The sequence below is a fragment of the Pieris brassicae genome, chromosome 10, assembly GCF_905147105.1.
Source record: "Pieris brassicae chromosome 10, ilPieBrab1.1, whole genome shotgun sequence".
In the NCBI taxonomy this organism is placed as follows: domain Eukaryota; kingdom Metazoa; phylum Arthropoda; class Insecta; order Lepidoptera; family Pieridae; genus Pieris; species Pieris brassicae.
Genome location: NC_059674.1, coordinates 10997536 through 11018193, shown reverse-complemented (window position 1 = coordinate 11018193; position 20658 = coordinate 10997536). Strand labels below are relative to the sequence as shown.

Sequence of the window (20658 nt, the reverse complement as noted above, 5' to 3'; positions counted from 1 at the left end):
GTGGGTTTTGAAAAAACAAAGAGTCTCTTTCTCCATAAAGTCCGGAAGGCTCTGTTCGTTTACACATTTCGTGTTGTGGTACTATTCATATTGAGGCATTAAGCCGCTAATACTCGCCACACCATCAGTGTGGCCAGCGCAGATAATGTTGAGGTTAAATGGGAAAAACGTCAATTTTTCCCCAATATTATGTTCCCTTAGTCGTCTTCTACGACACCTAGTGGTAAAGATGGGCAAGTACTATGCCGGCACTCCATGGCATTAGAGCACGCTAACAACAAACATTTTTGTGCATTATAATTACACCGAAACGCCATTTTCAAAAATTTTGTCATTGAACTCCATATTATCATGAAAAACATTACTTACTAATGATGATAATGATGATGTTGCAGCCATAGTTTTTTGCATTATAAAGTAATGCAGAATTAATGTTACAACCATACTCTCTTAAAACTACAAAACGTATCTGAAGTCTAAGGGTCGAGCCGTTGGCACTATGTACTTACTCCCTTGTTTATATGTATCAGGTCACGCACCTAATACTTTTTAGTTTGACTTATTCCAAAGATCATATTCCAATTTCAAATTAATATAATCTTCGGAACTTGAACTCGCTAAGATTTTTATCTATAGTTAATATTGTCAAAAACCATAAATAATATCAATAATGTTCTCTGTATAGACCATGCATAGAACTTTTCAATGTCTAAAAATTTGAGTTGACTTGAGGTAACATCAAGATATTTTGTAAAATATTTATTTGTGTAAATACGAAATGTTGAAATTAACAGTCTATATCATACTTTCTACGTGACAAAGAAATATACCTGTATAACCTGAATTTATAATGCTCTTAGTATTTCGGTATTTGATTCATAATCAAAAAATGTTGCCATGTCGTTTCAAATATTACATATTGTTGATGTACGTCTTTTGTTGAGATATAATTTATTTTAATGTGCCATGACATTTTTATATTTGTATACAAAATGTTGAGTGTTATAAAAAAGCGTAGGACTGACGTCCCTAAACCTGTGCGATAGAACAAACACAATAAATAAATGTGTATTGAATTTAATTTTTTTCTAAATATAATATTATTTTTATAATCTTACACGACGTGTAGACATAAGATGTTTGTAAATATATTGATCAGTGTAAAATATTTAGGGACTATTAATCCTCTGTAAGTATTTCACGTTTATCGACAGTTATTTGTAGCTTAAAGTGTGTTTAGTACGTTGGTGAATATAGTTGTTATTTTCCTGTTGTCGTATTGATTTCTTTAATGTTTTAGAAGTCAATGTTGGAAATAAATGAAAATGAAAACTCTAATGTTTTGCGTAACTATTTGAATATTTGTTAAACTGGTTGACTGGCTTGGTAATAGAATTAAATTAATTTTTATGTTTATATTTTAAATTACCGTCGTTAAACTTATCGACCTTAATCTTTTTGTAAAATATAAAATTAAATTGATCCTAAATATTAGCATTTAATTAGACTTAAGATAGTGTTTTTTTCTTTATGATAAAGATATCGTAACCAGGTAACGTGCGTAAATATTTAGACAGCGTTTTGTAATAAGCTAGACTAGTAATATTTTTTTATGTAAAAAGTTTGTGTTCAATACTTGCATTTGTTTATTTGGAATCCTCCTAAACTATAACGTTTTTATTTAGGTAATAAAAAAGATGACGTTAAGAATTGCAAACCGGTCACATCGTAGACGTGTATTCTGTGCTGACTAAGTCAAATGTATTAGCGCATAAAAATAAATAGTAATTTGAGAATGAACGTTTTTATTTGATAATCCTTTCGACTCCTCCATGCTTGAATAAATTTGGCGTAACCTGAACCTATAAAATAAATGGACACGGTTAGGAAGCTTCATGATAAATTAATTATTTTAAATTTGATAGAATTAGAACTATTACACATCTGAACTAAGAAAGGTGTCCATTTATTTATTTTATAAATGGTCTTAACTAGAAAGGAAGTTGGTGTGGTGGAAACACAAACTGGTCACCAGGATTTTTTGTCCACCAGGACGTCGAACACTATTAAATCATTAACGTATATACTGAGGCCAATGACGTGTACACTATAACATTATAACCATCAAACCGTTAAAATTGCACGTAAAACGTCATAAACCAATTGAAACATTGAAGCTCTATAGATAGCCGATGCAAGAAACCGGTTCTTGACGAGAATTCTCATTCGAATACAGGATGTGTTCCTATATGTGGGGACAACACAGATCGCTCTTATAGCCCCGTTTTGCACTACAAATATGGATTAAATGTCAGCTGCATTACCCCACAAAATAACACAATATGACATGATATGAAAAAGATGAAATAAACGAGCTTTGCTGTATTCTCATGTGTAAGATCGCGTATCTTTTTCACTGCGAACGCTGCAGAACTTAGCCTATTCGAAAGTATGTGTATGCAACTTGATTCTGATACAGATGCATTGTATTGAATTAAATAAACTCCAGTTTAACTATGACAAATGTGAAGTGATGACCTTTAGTGCCTCTCCAAATAAAATACTCTGCGACTATAGAATAGGATCCGTAGTTATTAGCCACGTAGACAAAGTCCGCGACTTGGGTGTTTTGTTTGTTCCCCATCATTCATTTACGGAGCACGTTCAGACGATTATGGATGCTGCATTTAGGAGATTGGGGTTTGTACTGCGAAATTCAGTTGGTCTGCCGACACTGCCACTAGGGTGCATATTCATCATTAGTAAGGCCAATTCTTGAAACCAACTGCGTCATATGGTCCCCTTATGAAAGGTATTATAGGGATATGATTGAAAGGGTGCAGAAAAAGTTCCTTAGAAACTTGATGGGGGGTTTGGGGGTACAATTCATTAGAACTTCGTAGAGATTTAGGTATAATCCAATTTGGTTTAAGCGTAATTAAAAACGAGACGGAAAGCGCATACTTGCTGGGAGAGATCATGAGACCGTACGTTTTGGAAAATTATTACCGCTGCCGGAAACATAACCTTTTTGCTGTGCGTTCGGCTCGCACTGTCCAGTGACAAAAAGCTCCCATTCCTCGATTACTGTCGCTGCTTAATGGGTTTCTCGAGTCTTTACCGGAGAGCGATCTATTTGTGAAGCGTATTGTACTGTGATTTTAAAATGTACTTTGAAAAGATTAGAGGTTAGCAGGAGGTTTACTGCCAGTTTTGTAAATAGCTTAATTTTATTTTAGTTTTATGTTACTTTTAGTTTTTTTTTGAATGTAGATATATCAAAATTTTGATATTATCCCCTATGTAAATTTTAAAAGCCCTAACATTCCGAAGCAATTGTTTTCGCAATCGGCAAAATTCTTTACCTATTAATGTTAACATAAAAGGTGTGCTGCGCTACTTTGCAACAATACTTTATTAATTGAAACAAAGATGGCTTTACCTTTAAAGAGTTTTAAACACCGAATACAGTGCGTTCCGCAACTTACAAATCCTACCTTCGAGTTTAATGCCTACAGCTCGCAGTGCAGTCATAGTGGCAACGCCCCGAATATAAAGTTCCCCCTAGACTCCCCCTGCTAACGCATACCTAGCTGTATCACTCATACGGCGCTGATCCGCGGCGGGGAGCCTTAACAACATATTAGAACTGTTCTTAGGTCATTGTAATAAACTTAATAAACATATGTATAAACAGCAGCATAATGCAAAGAAGAGATATGATGAAGATATGTTAATAGTGTAATGATATATAGTAGTTATTCAGATTTCATTTGAACATTGACCAACTGCTGACACAGCTCACATGTGTTCCAGATATTATTAGCTGAAGAGTAATTTTGAATTATATTTAATTCGAATATTGATCAATTGCTGACACGACTCACGTGTGTTCCAAAATGTAAATAGCTGAAGGTGCGCAATACACCAACAGCTCCTTTAAATAATATTATGTATGTGTGAATAGGTGTAAGTAGTATTTAAGATATTGTCTTTGAATAATAAATCAGATTTGAATATTGCTCTGTCGTATTCATTTCTCGCTTCCTCTCAAAGTGGCGTAGACTACCTCAAGCCCTTAATTATCGTGGTAAGCCTGCCCGATAGCTTTGAGATAATCCCACCACCTCGAACCTTTGATCCTACCCGTAGGGCTCCGTCTGTTACCTTAGGTCTCTTGGTGCAGACATCCCGTACTTATTTATATATTCACTATTTATGTGTTAGGGTACATCTGTAGGGCTTAGGGATCTGTAGGGTTGCTAGGTTCTTACATCTCACCCATCACTCATATATTTAGTTATCTAGTGCAGCTTGCTCATACATACATTACATATACTATACAGATATTCCTGACATACAATACATATAATGATTAAACACACATTTCACAGTCCACTAACTAGCAAGCTGTACAGTAGTGCTATATAATAGTACCTATAAAAAAAATTTGTGTCGTTATTACATAATTTTTTTTTAAATGGTGCTGTTATCTTTTATATTCAATTACATAACAGTTATGTAACTTCACGCGTAAATTAAATTAATTATTTTTTTCATACACACATTTTTTTAATATTAGGAGATTTTAATCTTAGTCATATAGCTTGGACTACGCTGGGCAACCAGGATTACCCTTACATTCTACCGAAGCCTACTCCGGAGTTCAACAAATCGAATTAATTGGTACATTGAATTTGGTTAATATTAATCAATATAATCATGTGAAAAATGTTTACGGTAGAATATTAGATCTGGTTCTGTCTAACAGCGCGGTTAAAGTCATTGCATGTGAATATCCCTTATTACCCGAGGACCTACATCACAAATCTTTATGTGTGTGTGTGTGACCTCAATTATTACTTACCGACGCTATTGAAGATAGGAGAGTAGTAGAATACATGTATACTAGGGGAAATTATGAGGAAATTAACAATAAGCTGGGAAGCTTCAAATGGCAGAATATTTTATCGCCGAATGATTTGGAAGACGCGGTATTAAAATTTTATGAGATTTTATACAACTTAAAAGAACCAAATATATACCAAAGAAAACATATAAGTTGCTGAATTACTCTAAATGGTACACATTACCTTTAATTAAAATGGTTAAAGAAAAATTTAAGTATCATCGTAAGTTTAGAACATACAAGAACCTCTCGGATTATGAACTGTGTGTGTTGATAATTTGTCAACAGCACTATCTTACTTATTTAATTTCTCCATATGCAAAGGTTTAGTGCCTAACATATGGAAAGCAGCTTTCATTACTCCTGTTGATAAAAATTGTGATATTGAAAATTACCGACCAATTTCTAAACTATGTCTCATTGCCAAAATCTTTAAAAAAATGGAGTATCAGCAGGTATATGCAGCTGTAAAGCCTCAGCTCAGTGCAGACCCAGTGAACAAATTGGGTTTATAAGAAACCGATCTACGGACCCAAACCTTATCATTGCCACTGAATACATATCGAGTGGCATGGATCGGCGAGCGCAGGTAGACGTTGTCTATTATATTATGCGGATTACAACAAATGTTTTGATCGTATTGATCATGACATTTTACTCAACAAGTTGACATCCACCGTCCAACCACCGCCGAAGCAGGTCGCCGTGTATTGGGTATACACGGCGACCTGCTTCGCTGCGGCAACACAGGTGTTCCCCAGGGCTCCTTTTTAGGACCCCTCTTATTTATTTTATTTGTGAACGATATACTATCATGTTTTAAATATTCTAAAATATTACTATATGCGGACGATATGAAAATTATGAAATGAATATCAACCAGACAGGATACATTAGACCTTCAGTAAGATTTAAATCGATTTGAGGATTACTGTCTTCGTAACAAGTTAGACTTGAATGTCTCAAAATGCTTTTGTATGACATTCACTAGAAAAAGTAATAAAATCAATACAATATACAAACTTAAAAATTCTACTTTAGATGCTGTTGATGTTATTAGCTAATATTTGATATACATATAGATAAGATTGTACGCAAAGCAACCAAAATGCTGGGCTTTATTTTAAAAACATCGTCTAGCCTTATTCAAATCAAGATATTGAAAATTATGTATTGTTAGAAGCAATTTAGAGTTTGCGTCGCATTTGGAACCCTCAGTATGCTATTTACAATAATCGAATTGAAAATATCCAAAAAAAATTTGTTAAGTACTTGCAATATAAGAACAAAATTTCGCTGCCTGACTATAGAGCCCGGAGCCATTTTCATATGCTACCATTGTCATTAAGACGTGATATTACGGATACTTAATGAAAACAGCTACTGGTTCGGTCGATAGCACCGAGCTGTTAAGCAAAATAAACCTACGTACATACAACAAAACTCTAAGACACGTGATCCTATTACATGTACCTAAAATGAATACAAATTATAGAGGGAGGAACATTATGGTTAGAGCAGCGAACAGATTTATTGAGATGACATTGAAATGTTCGCCACGAGTATCGTGACAGCAAGGAGAGCTTTGACACAAAATTATTTCGATCATGATGGATGGATGGATTTTCTTTTTTATTCTACAACCAAAATAATTGGTATGTTCTACTGCTTATTTGAAAAAAAAACTATACGTGAAGATTTTTAATTGGCCCACATTGTTATATACAATCGAATGTTAAATTTTCCTCCGCAAAAGTCGCTGTCAGGCAGGTCTAATGGTTACCCAAAAAATAAAAACAAATACAATACGTAAATTTGTATTAAATGACAGAAGACTTTACGATTTGACTGCGACCTATTGGACGGCAAAAAAATGAATTTTGTCATATTGAATAGTTTATTCTATTGTATAGAGGCTAATGTCTTAATGCAAGTCCAAAATTGGGACTTACAAGACCTTATTATCCTCTACCACATCAATTGGTCAATTTGCCTGCTGGATACATCAATAAAACTTCAAATTAGGTAGTAAGATTGCTTTATGCATTTTAATGGACATACATACATCCATACTTAAAAGTCAAGTCAACGTAAATTTGTATTAAATGACAGAAGACTTTACGATTTGACTGCGACCTATTGGACGGCAAAAAAATGAATTTTGTCATATTGAATAGTTTATTCTATTGTATAGAGGCTAATGTCTTAATGCAAGTCCAAAATTGGGACTTACAAGACCTTATTATCCTCTACCACATCAATTGGTCAATTTGCCTGCTGGATACATCAATAAAACTTCAAATTAGGTAGTAAGATTGCTTTATGCATTTTAATGGACATACATACATCCATACTTAAAAGTCAAAAATTAAACTATTATACATTTTATAACCCATGATACTGTAATACTTATACAATTCAATCCACACTTACAAAAACATAGTCATTCTATTGAAAACGAAAACTAAACCCTTTAGTGTAAAGAGAATAATTTTTTGCCTCCAACATATCTGCACTGGGTATATAACTCTTACGATTGAAAGCCGCAACAAGGTATATGCTTCTGGCATTAAAACAGTTTTAAGTCTTCTTAAATTAAAATGCAAAAAATAAAAATGCTCTGACATGACATTTACATGGATTATATATAAAACAAATCTAAACTAATAGCAAATTGTCATTTTGTTGTAAACTCTTTATTTGAATAAAGAATCTATTAGATTTGACAATTCTGAATTTGAAAAAAAATGACAATTGTTATTAAGCACTTCGCCAAACTTCATAACTGGTGTGTAGTAAAATAATAAAAAAACAATTTTTTTGGACTTTTCTGTATTTTTTTCTAATAAGAGGTGGTGAATTCTTTAATTAGAATGAACTTATATATGACGAAACATTATATTACGTAGATTTCGTAGCGTAGCCATTCTGTTTTTACTATACATTATCACCCTCCAGACATTTTTTCGCCAAGTTGATCACATTGAAGCCTTTCGATTTCGTTTACGAGATTGTTTTTATTCGATCAAATTTATTGAGTTATTTGAGTTTAGTTAGTTTATGAATTAACTAATTGTTATGAAAACCATTTTCATTTTATTATTACATATTCACAGCGATAACGAAGTTTGGCGGATTGTTTATTCACAAAATCCAAGTAAAAGAAAATACTTCAGAAACTATTTACAAAAAATATTAGTTAACCTACTTCTATACAAAACTAAGACAGAACTTACTTTACCTAACATAAACTTCAAAAACACAACTAATCCAATTATTCAATTACTTAATGACAGTTATATATTTCAACCAAATTTTACGGGAAAATATTTTCAAGTACCCTCCGATCATATGAGGGTAGATATGCCTCGATAACTCTGAAGCTTTAAAACATTAAAAACATTAAACATCCGTTAAACAAAAAGTATAAAATATTAATCATAATAGTTAAATTTGTGTCTGTCTGTCAGTAAGCAAAGAAACAGAATTGCACGTGGCGGTTAATTTACTCATAAAAATATTCACTAGTGTTTCGAAGCTGAACTTGAACGAATTTTTAATTATATTTTGAATTGCCATAACTAGCAAGGTGTTGCTAAATGCTTGTAATGGCGCCTTTAATACTATGTGTTAAGGAATATTTTACTAAATTGAAATGGCCTTTTATGTTCAAACGAACTAAGCAAAATGTTACCTATACATTTAAATAAGATTTAGGCTAATTATTACATAACTAGAGGTTTCGAGTGTAAATGTAATAAACGCGTTTATATCAGTTCTCTTTAAATGAAAAAGGAATACATAACATGATCATTATATATGCATTTTATTATTTAAAGCGTTATTAAATACTATTTTTCTTTTAATCACAATAATCTGCATGCAATTTTTTTTTTGTCTCGTTTATACAGTAAAGGCAAGATAGACCAAGGATATCCATCTCTTTCTCTCTAGTAATTCCGGAAAGAGACTAAATCTTTCAACACTATCCATTATCAATTGTCTATTGTACTCAAGCGAACACTTAAAAATATAGCTGTCTCTCTCACAAAGACAACAAATGAGCATCTTCTGACGATGTACCATTAACCACTAACTAATGAGGCGTATTTAATCACAATAAGGCGTATAAACGTACTCTGGGCCTCAAACCGAATTGTTTGTCTTTATCACCCTCAAATATGAGAACGTAACAAAACATTGAGGCGTAAAGTACGCTTATGAGACCTTTTCCGGCGTATTTTACAAAAAATAAGGCTGCGCAAGGCAGTTATGACGTCACTAAATTTCACTATGTCAAGCGGTAAGTTCGCACTTAATTAACTTACTCATAAAGTCCATTCAACTATGTACAGTGTCAAACTGTTGACCGACCAGGGTCAATGGCGTCTGTAATGGGCGCCATTGCTGAATCTGAAAATAAGCAATATTTCAACATGTATTTCGCATCTCAGTAATAAATAATATAAAACCGCCGGAGACATAAAATAAAATTCTGGAATTCCTTGGAAGCTCTTATACGGAAATTTATACGGACGTTATTAATTTATTTTATTTATTACTTTTAAATTGTATAATTTCATGCATCGTATATTTTATTATTGGAATGAATGCGAATATAAATAATATTAATTGTAAGTTTATAACTAAGGTGTCTTCCAGGCAACTTAGTTTGGAGCTTTATACACTATGACAGCAAGTACTTAAATATGAATTTAAACAAATAATACAAACAGACAAAATACCAAAAAAAACCTTAATTACTAACGAGACGACGGACGGGAAAAAATATTTTTAACTAACAAGACGTCTTCAAGAAGCATAATTATGGTACTATGTAAATACAACACAAGATTATTTATATTTCAACCAAGCTTTTTATTAATTAAATAAAAATTCCATGTCATAATTATTTGTATACCGACAAATCTCAACATAACACCCGAAATTTGCAAGAGTACTCTTAAATAGTATTTTTTGGACAACCTTATCACCTTATGGGTCCATAAATTTAACTCTTAGCATGTATATTGTTTAAAATCAGCTTTTCCTCTCTGTTTGTTTAATGTTTTCATTTCGTTTCTAAATAAAGGAATTTGAAGTATAATAGTGTAATAAAAATCCTTACAAAGAACTTAGCGATTTGATATCATAAGCATTCTCATCTCATAGATTTGTCCCTACAACGGCATCAATTCAAGAAATAGTACTAAATTTAGTTTTTTAATTACGTTCCTAATACTAAAGTAACATCAAAATGTTACTGTAAAATCAATAAATTCGTTAAAAAATATAAAAAGAGGGTACCTATTGAATCTCTTATACTTGTTATGATGTTTGTTGTATTGTTGTCCGGGCCGTCGCTCACTGCGGTATTTGAAGTTGTGACCCCACTGCATCTTGTTCTGTTTATCCTGGAAGTAAATAAATTGACCATGTACAATCCCGACATCATATACTATTGAACCTATTGAACACAATTCACAATATGTCTACATGAATATAGTATAAAACCTTATTTTTAATAAAAAAAAATAAGGGTGGAGAACGACTTGGTCAATATTTATTAAACTATAACAAACCTATTAACTTTAATTACTAAGCATATGAGATCCATACATTTTAGCTTTAGAAACCTTGTTTGTTTATTTGTATCAACAAGGCCGCACATAATATAAAAAACAAGTTACGCAAACTAGAACTAATGGCCTCGGTAATAGGTGTGGACAGCATTCACAATCATTATGCTTATGATATAATAAATTATATGAAAATGAAAAATGACAAAAGGGATACCAAATATTAAAAAAAAAACAAATTAAAGAGTGCTAACAGAATGCCCTTCCTATAAACAGATGTTCAGAATAAATATCTATATGGTTGGCAGATTGGATTCTAGCCATTCTTGCTTAAATATATTTTTAGGAATCTTTTCTGTTTCTTCGTTGAACCATCCTTGCTGTCGTAGTGGTCTATTTACATTACCAATATATCCGAAACTATTCATACGTCAATAGTGCCTCCTAAACAACGACAAGTCCATATCTTTCTGTCACATTGCAAAGATTTTTTTATGACGTAATTATAGAAAGAACATCACACGTGCATAAAATTAATGAAAATTTTAATGTAATAATTTAAAAATAACTGATGTAAATATTGTTAACCAATAATGCTCAAATTTAGGATTGACTTTAATGTAGCTTTTAAAAATTAACTAGGACCTTCGTAAAGGTTAAGTAAAATTATTTTATGTAAAACGAGATAGCAAAATCTAAACTTTTTTAAAGTAAGTCCTATTGTTACGAAGACGGGTCGACTGCAATGTTTATAGATTTTTCCACTAGTTAGAGAACTTTTCAGCAGGCTGTAATATGATTTCTGACCGTTTCAGGAGAGGGTCAATCACATATTAGAAAATTGTAATTTCCATAATGTTACCCTAGTTTTCAGGAAGCTGAAACCTTTTTTCAGTCGGTTTCAGAACATGTGTAGTCGAGTGGTGCAGTTTTCAGGAAACCCGTTTTCAGGCCTAGGTATACCCCTTTGATGAAGGAATATTCTAGACCGAACTTTCTAGGTGTGAGACAAGGACGAAATGATACGAGAGAGAGAGAGAGAGAAGATCAGAACTTTCTCGAAACTAGACGAGCACTCTAGAACGCCGTACGACAAGGACGGAGCAACGTGCGAAAGAGACAAAGAGTGCGAACGTTCTAGAATTGTGCAATCGCTACTCAGTAGCAAGCCCGCCTAGAAAGTTCTCGAATATTGTTTAGAATTATTCCCAGGGATATATAAGCTAGCCGAAACGCGACTAGGCCTTTAGTTTGGAATGCGATAACACGAGAGGAACACCGAAGCGAAAAAGTGCGAATAAAGTGAATACAAGTGATAAAGTACAGTGTGAAGTGTGCATAAGTGAAGTAATTAGTGACTGTGTTTTTGTGTGTTATTAGTGAATCTCTGCAATTAATTTGTGCCCATAAATTCCTCATTGATTTATCAAGAAATAAACCCTTGAATAAATCCACGGCATTTTCTATCCGATCCCCTAGCTCGTAACACTATTAACGGATTACCAATTTATAACCGAACTACCGATAAACTTACCTGGAATGGATTATAATCGTGCCTGTTATGGAAACGGTTGTAATGATGGAACTTTTTCACTTTTTTGGAACGACCGCAATCCATTTCGTCCGAGGCGTTGAGAGCCCGCTTTCTTTCGTCACGCCTTTCTTCGAATACCTGTAAATAATATTCACACTAAGTAACGTTTCCTGCTAAATTTGTCTTTACGCGAGTAAAAGCATTTAAGTAAGTTTTTAATTATATATATTTTTTAATGTTGTTAATGTTTAATAGCATCTATTTATTACACCCATATTAGAGGGTGAGTAGCCGGTCTTTCAGGAAGGAGTATTCGGTTTTCTGTTTGAAGTGAAACTTCTTTATCGGCGTTGGAAAAAATACCGTCACATTTTTCGGTTACGCTCTATCTTTTTCTCGTCCATACCACGGTTGATTCGAAGAGATTCGAAGCCATTAATAACAAAAATATAAAATAACGATAATAATTCTATTGAAATGAAATTCTGTATTAATCTTAGTAGTAATAAGGTAAAATGAAATAATTGTATTATTTGTATTCATGTATATGATAATAAAAGCCTTTTGTTAAACTTTATCTAATTTAACTTTTTTTAACCAATTTCGGTAAAGTTGCATATAGTAGATCATTTTTCGAATAAGGTCATAAAGAAGTTTTACTTCTTACGTGTGTACATGCACACATTTTTTTTTAAATAAAGAGGTCTTATCTCACTAGAAGCCAATTTACATTACTAACAAAACGCGATGTTTCGACTGCTTTTCATCAATCGTGGTCATCGAGGGACTGTCGCATCAAGTTGACACATATTATGAATCGATATAGATTTATTGTTTAGAGGTATTTTAAAGTTTTTTTTTAATATACATAATTATCACAAATATAAAATAGATAAGGGCTCTTGACCGATTCTCTTGTCAGCTATGTTAACTGTTTCAACCAATAGTTATTTACAGGTATATAAAAAATACAAACACACATATGTCTTCTTATTCATATTTCTACTATTTAAATTTTAGAACATTTAAAACTATCTTAGGGAGCGTCAAGTATTACGTAACGAATTCTTATTACGTCTCTCCTCTTGTAAAACGTTACGATACGGAGCGGGGATTGAATTACGCGTTATGGTTAATCATATTTCACTTTCCAGTACTTTACACCACATAATGGTAAGTTTTAGGTAAAAGAGTCACTGGAGTTGGTCATGAAGCGTTTTACTATTGGGTACAGAAAACGTTACGGTGCGTTTCATTTGGTTTGTTCAATCTCCAAAAATTGTAACGTACACATATGCAATATAAAAAAAAATTCAATTAAAAAAGGATTCTGTTCCCATTTATAGTTAAGCTTGGAAAATATTTCTTAAATTTATAAATATGAATTATAAATATAAATTTCTTATATTTATATATATATATCAATTGAAATTAAATTTGCATAACAACATACCTGTCTGGATAAATGACTATGAGTGCCATTCCAGGAAGAAACGGGTGCCCCATAGCCCCTGTGGGAAAGGCCTTGCAAATGCCTGGCCGTCTCGAGGGCAGAGCCCGAGTGCTGAGGGGCAGCGGGTGCCGGAGCAGGTCGCGGGGGCGAAGGCTCTCGCTCGCTCAGAGGAGACATACTGCTAACACTGGTGTTGGGACTCTCTTGTGTTTCACCCACTCGGTCTTCTTTGTCTTTAAGTCTGACAAAATTTTTCAGTTAATAATAATTTATTTTTGTATTACATTTGCTGCAGAAACACTTCAAAGCTTTTTTACATATCAAGAGCTGCTTAAAAATACGACAAGGTATCATTTTGTTTTTACTTAGATTAGCAATAAAAAAAATATGCTTGCCTTTTTCAACTTGACTAAGAATTGTTTTTTTTTTGCTTGTTCTATAAAGCTAAGATTGAGAGACTTAGGAACAGCTATTTCGAACTATGCCTTCCGTCGAATACGAGAAATACACTTAGTCTGTGAATCACCCATACTTTATTTTTTACTTAATTTCAGCCAAATTTGGAAATTCATACAATTCGTTGTCACAATTAGAAATTTTCTTTACTTATGAAGACAACTTTCAGTTTTCATAGACGTCGATAATAAAGGCTTAATAGAAAAATAGATCAGAATTATATTAATTTAAAGGATCACTCACTTTTTGTTAGTGTCTCCGTTGAGGCTGGGACTGAGTAAGGGAGCACTATTTTCATTTGACACCGTCCAAGCGTGATGCATGCCTTTTGTGGTCACTATGAGGTGCTGCGGTGACTGACATCTACTAGGTTTAGGTTTTCTTTCATCTTTTTTCTTCTCATCATTCAACTTCTCACTTCTTTCATCACTACTTGATTCTGAATCGTACGGCACTAACTTTGACCCGGTGCCATTTCTCTGAACATAACCAGATGTACTGCCTTTATTCATCTGCTCTTCTAACTTCTCTAACGGAGACTTTTGCCTTACAAATTTATTTAAAACTTTCTCCGGCAGCTTCGGACCAATAAATGCACTCTCTGGCTCAGTCTTCACAAGTTTCGACTTGGGAACATCTTCTGGCTTCTTCAAGATGAAACAGATTTTTTTATCTTCAACTTTGAAGTTTGTTTTTTCAATTCCATTGAGAATCTTAGGAGCAGTCACCTTTTCCACTTCACCGTTTTGTTTGACAACCCACGGCTCAGAGTTTGAGCTGCTGGCATCTGTCGCTTGACTAAGTGTCGAATTTAATATTATTGGTTTGACATCAGGTTTCGAATTATTGTTTGTACTGTTTGTAGGTATGAGTTTTCGTTCATCATTTCTATTGTAAAAGGTCAATTTCAGTGGACTTTTTTCTCTATTCAAAATATTATCCGATGCTTGGCTTCCATAAAAGGAATTAGTTGATGTTGAAGGTCCGTTAAAGTCTTCTATAGAGTTGTCTTTTTCAAAGAACATAATATAGGCATTAGTGCCGAGCACTGCAGACAGCGGTAGCGACCGAACACAACTGTCATCAAATTGATAGTAATTACTGTTTGGAGCTTGCCCAATGGCTGTGTAATGGCCGCAATTCTGTGATGGTCCCAAATGTGTGACAAGACTTACCAACTTGTATGACTGTAAATAAAGTAATTGTTACTAAATGATCTAATTTTTATGTGAAATTGGACAAAAATTTATGACTTATCAATGCTACACATAAGGAAATTATAAGAAATTCTTTGAGAGTGCCATTTCTAAATAATCCATGAGAATATCTTTTTTTTCTTTTACAATACAGATGTATTACTATTACTTAGCATTATCACATGCCAAGGGATGATTCCCACTCCATACTCATTTTAAAAAACTGCTTCGGTACAATCAAATGAACTACCAAAATATTATTTTAACAATATCGTAAACAAATGAAAAAAAACCAACAACAAAAACGAAACTAAGAGATAAAAGTCCATCTCACTGTTATCTGAAACTTATAAAAAAAAGCAAATATACTTACCAATGGCTGTTGTGTGTTTTTGTTATACATATACTTGGAAAGTGTAATTTTCTTTCTAAATTGTACGTGTTTTGATAACTTCCCTCCAGCAAGTGAGAACCGTTTCAATGCAATACATAGAACCATTGGAGCTCTTTCAACAAAGAATTGTTTTGTTGCCGATACCTGCAAGATTTAACATTTACCTAAAAACCAATATTGTAAACCTACAATGCATGTTTGCAAGTGTTTCACTCTTAATATCCTTGTTCGAAAAAAAAAAATGAGTTACTTGATATAGTGAAATCATAATGCCCAGTTTACATTTTAATTTTCCATCTATTAATTTTCTTATTTCATGACATTAAAATTGATTGATAATTCAAAATAAAAAATACCTTTTTATTACAAGCTTCACATTTATAACCCAGATCTTCCAATCTTTCTCTTGAGAAGAATGAATCCAATGCTTCATCTAATGTTGAATGTTTCCTGATATCCACTAGAAGATCCTGAAGAAACAAGAATATGTTCTTTATTTTCTTGATTGTGCTTTTCTGCCTTAGAATTATAAAGGAGTTAAATACTTAAACACAAATAAATATAATTTTGACAGACAGTTTAATTTGTTACTTTTGAAGAATAAGACATTGATACAACTGACATAATACAATTACCTATTAAATTATTCATATACCATGCATATTTTAGAACAAACAGATTCTGTATGTTTCCTTTAAATGAAGTTTTTCCAGGTGAAAGGATTTATGTACCTATATAATGCAATAAAATTAGATATCTACAACCTAACAAAAATATTTAAAATAATAGTCACCTGAAAATGCTGGTATGTAGTAGATAAGTGGTGACAAGCAAGACAACGTACAGTTGATCTTAAATACCCTCCGAGAATTTGATTTAATGGAGTAGTCTCTTTACTATATTGATCCAATTTGTCTGAGTTTATAAAATTTGATATATAACATTTTTCCATTGCTTCAACAAGGTATCTACAAGTAGAGAAACACATTTTAGAATTCCTGCTTATTTATTCAAAGTATATTTCAGTTAATTTACTATCACATAAATCCTACTTAAAAAAGATTTCTAAAACAAAAAAAAATATATATATATATATATACTTACAAACTATTTATCCTATAGATTACTTGTTTAGAGTATTAAAAGTATTTGTTAATTACCTTAAAAACTCATGAGCATCTTCTTGCCGTCCTGGTGTTAGGTGTCTACAAATGAGCCTCAACTTTGAGTAGACTTGCCATGGTTTCATTGGAGAGCCACCACTCTTTTGGGTTGCCATCAATGTTGCTCTCATGCCACAAATGACACAAGCCTCTGTAATGGAATTAATAAACAATTGTAAAGAATGGTACTTTTAATACAGATACGTCATGGTCTTCATAAGGACATCATAAAACAATTTCTCATACCTTGTTGATTACATTTTTCAGAATGAGAAGATTCTGATACAAGCCAGTTGGCAAAAGCAGGTACATGAAAGAGTGCTTGAAGGGTAGAGTTAAGGTAACATGTGTTGCCAACATTTTGCATTCCTGACCCTGCAGACCAAGGTCCTTGCCAGCCTAATTGTACTTTTTCCACAGGAAACAAGATCTTCTTGGGTCTTGGTAGCCCATCATCTCCATTTTTCGTGTGATCTATAAATTACACATTATAGTTACCAACATTGCCTGTTTACAATACAATTAATCCGTTTTCACTTAAAATTTGCAACAAATTTTACTAATATAGCACCATTATGTATCCATGCGCATAATGTACGTGTAAATATTGACAAAAGGAAGAAAAGATAACCTCTAATGATTCGTTATCAGAGATTAATATTGAATGTATAATTACATAGCGATCAATGCGACAATCAAATTCCTTACCATTACTCTGTCCGCTTGTGGTGACATCCTTTTTAAAGATTTTTGTCTCCAAGACAGGTTTTTTAGGTCGAATAACCACGTATTTTGATTTAAGTCCATCAAGAACGTTGCTTTGATAATCACCAGATTCTTCAAATTCTATCTTCGACAAAAGCACATTTTTGGCTGATGAATATAATCTGCTATCCAATAATGTTGAAGTTTGTGATTCATCAGCCGTGAGAGACAAACGCAATGCGTTTGATACAGGGTCACAAATGGAAGCGGGCATTTTACCTCCAAAATTCACTTTACCTTTAAATTACAATCAAACTACGATTTGACACATAGCTTCTACTATTCTTACTAGTCCAATAATTTTGTCTCGAATACATTAAAACTGAAAAACTATTTCAACACGCATGTGAGTTGTTCTAAAATCGTCATTTCACAAATCATATCACGATTCAAGAAATCACAATCACATTCAACACGGAAAAGGAAAAACGCACCGCTACACAGAATATAGTAAGTGTTATATCCACAGACCTTAAATTTAGTTCACATTTGAACCTTAATTATGATGATTACTACTAGCAGTTCGCTACGACTTCGCTCGCATTGCATATAATTCAATTCGAAATATTGTGTTATAAAAAGTTACATATTAATACTTGTTATGATTAATACTAACATGTAATTTTTCTTAAAATATATATACAATACATACTATTTGAAAAATTGATACGTTCGAGCTGTTTAAAACAGATATTATAAGAGTAAAATCTAACGTTCGTTCTGAGGCTTACGAAATTTTTAACGTGAATCCTTCTAAGTGACACAAATAAACTTTCTATCAAAAACTGTTTGCGATGCAATTTAACTCCAAGACAATATTAGAATAAAACCAGGCCGTACAAGTATTCTACGTCATGATCGAGTAGACGAAACTGTACAACCGTTTTGTGTCACATGACCCAAAAACCTGTTTTCTGTCATATTTTTTATTATGGACTTTTGTTTGTTATAAAGATAATGAAAGTATACTTTAATTGTTTTCATTAATAGAAGTTACAACCTCGTACTAGTGTATTGGATATCTGTGATTACAATGTAAACTAAGTATTCAATCGTCTGTTGATATTACTTACAAAATTTTATTGACATTTGTAGTAAGTCAATGTCAATTTATAAAAAATAAAAATCGCTAACCCTCATCGACAATCGACATCGAGCAGCCCGTTAAATGAAATTATTCTCGGCTTTTTTGGTATAAAATATGCAAAACTAATTTTCTAATGAAAAATATATTATTGTGTAAATCATTAATAGTTCAGTTAATTACTTTACAGTAGTTAGTGAGCGCCGGTGTTAAACTGATCATGGCGAATCCGTCATCAGGCGTTGGTGAGTTTTAAACTTTATATTCACCTTAATGGCTAGGTTAAAGAGGTTTCTATTGATAAAGCTTGTTGTTCCGATATTTCGTTCTTAATTATTTTGGCGTTTTTTGTTTCCCAGTTGTGCCGAGAAATTTCCGTCTTCTAGAAGAACTTGAGCAAGGTCAGAAGGGAGTGGGCGATGGCACAATATCTTGGGGTCTGGAGAGCGATGACGATATGACCTTGACTCATTGGACTGGCATGATAATTGGGCCACCCAGGGTAAAAGCCATATTTAATTATAGGACTACACTTTATTGCTTTTTTATAGTTAACTTAATACTATAGACACATCTAATTGATGTTTTTATAATTTCAGACGCCCTATGAGAACAGAATGTATTCCTTAAAGGTTGAATGTGGAACTAGATATCCTGATGAGCCACCTACAGCTCGTTTTATTTCTAGGATCAACATGAATTGTGTCAACAGTCAGACTGGACTTGTAAGTGGTTGTTTTATTTATAACAAATATGAGGTAAATATATTGTATTTTTAATAATGTTTGCTGTACCAGGTGGATAATAGGCAAGTTCCAATCCTTGCAAGATGGCAGCGTGATTATACTATCAAGACAGTGCTCCAAGAACTGAGACGTCTCATGACTCTAAAGGAAAACATGAAGCTTTCACAGCCACCAGAGGGTAGCACTTTTTAAAAATTTCCCTCATTATGTTGCCCAATCTACTATATAGTCTTACTATATTATAACCTCAGATGTATTTCTTAAATAATTGCATAATTTTTGATCTTATTCTATTAAGCCTAAGTTTAATCTTTATCATTTATTTTATTTACAGCATCTTACTTCCATAATGCATTTAATGAAAAAATAAATCATTAATTTATTATTGTAGATTGGGTTGTCAATTTATTTGTAGGAACACTTAAGTAACTGCAATCATTTTAGAGGGTATCATACCTATTGAATCTTTCATTACACAAATTATTGTTACTGTGGCCTTTAAAAGTCTTGCTTTTGTATATTAAGAGTTGTAACCAAATGGTGATTCTTTTAATATGCTTGTATTTAAGAACTGCATCCTTCCTAAATTCTCAATGTTTCACACATATTTTAAGATAGGCATAATCTTGGATAACAAAATGGAGGGTTATTAAATATTAAAATTTCATATTATTTTCAAGTGTAAAATATTTTAGGAAATTTTTATTCCTTAGGCACATAAGGTAAATAGTAATATTGATTCAATATAAGGCTTGCATATGTATTTGCAATTTAAATTTATAACAATGCAAATAATGCAGTTATACATCTGTAACTGCACTTTGTATTGAGCTTTGTATTGTCAAAGTGTGGTAGACCCTGAGTACCCTGTGCGTGAATTTATTGTTTTAAAACCAAATGCTAAGTCAAATTGTTTCATAGCATTAATGTTTTTACCAATGTATAACTAGCAAAGGTAAATAAATCAAATAATACTGTCATTGTGATTATTTTTTATATCTAAAATACCTTTTTATAATAGTAAAACTTTGTTCTAAGTAAAATATAAGTCCTACCTTGAACCATAAGTTTCATTTTTTAATAAGGAGATTTCCTTCCTTATGCTTAAATAAATAATCTAATTTACTGTTTTACCTAGAGTCTTGTCTACTCTTTTTCATTACAGTTTGAGAGAAAGAGTAAAAATGATCTAATGTTAGTTGCAAGGTAGGAGTTAAGGGCCTTTACCTATTTGTATGAAAATTCATCTCCACAAAGATAGCGAAATCGTTGAAAAGATAGACGTCAACTGAAAAGGTGTTCAAAAATCAATATCATATACAGATCTAAACACTATAAAAAAGCAATAAAAATACATTTCGTACTGAACATAATATTTA

General features: G+C 32.6%; 2 protein-coding genes across 3 annotated transcripts; one reads left to right on the top strand and one right to left on the bottom strand.

Annotated features, from left to right (window-relative positions):
• Positions 1-7211: 7211 nt before the first annotated feature.
• LOC123715127 (ubiquitin carboxyl-terminal hydrolase 36) lies at positions 7212-17880 on the bottom strand. Its single transcript, XM_045669977.1, has 11 exons — positions 17393-17880; positions 16931-17158; positions 16682-16835; positions 16315-16489; positions 15878-15991; positions 15501-15665; positions 14175-15118; positions 13476-13716; positions 12023-12160; positions 10217-10323; positions 7212-9322 (listed from the first exon to the last, which is right to left on the bottom strand). Exons 1-11 carry the CDS (start codon positions 17661-17663, stop codon positions 9289-9291), a joined length of 2571 nt encoding a protein of 856 aa, XP_045525933.1. The 5' UTR covers positions 17664-17880; the 3' UTR covers positions 7212-9288.
• Positions 17881-18537: 657 nt separating this feature from the next.
• LOC123715625 (ubiquitin-conjugating enzyme E2 variant 2) lies at positions 18538-20259 on the top strand. 2 transcript variants are annotated; one of them, XM_045670803.1, is made up of 5 exons: positions 18538-18641; positions 18724-18778; positions 18893-19035; positions 19133-19258; positions 19331-20259. In XM_045670803.1, exons 2-5 carry the CDS (start codon positions 18754-18756, stop codon positions 19469-19471), a joined length of 435 nt encoding a protein of 144 aa, XP_045526759.1. In that variant the 5' UTR covers positions 18538-18641; positions 18724-18753; the 3' UTR covers positions 19472-20259. The 2 variants fall into 2 exon arrangements, with proteins under 2 accessions (XP_045526759.1, XP_045526760.1); XM_045670804.1 differs by having other exon boundaries at positions 18588-18641; positions 18709-18778.
• The last annotated feature ends 399 nt before the right edge of the window (positions 20260-20658 follow it).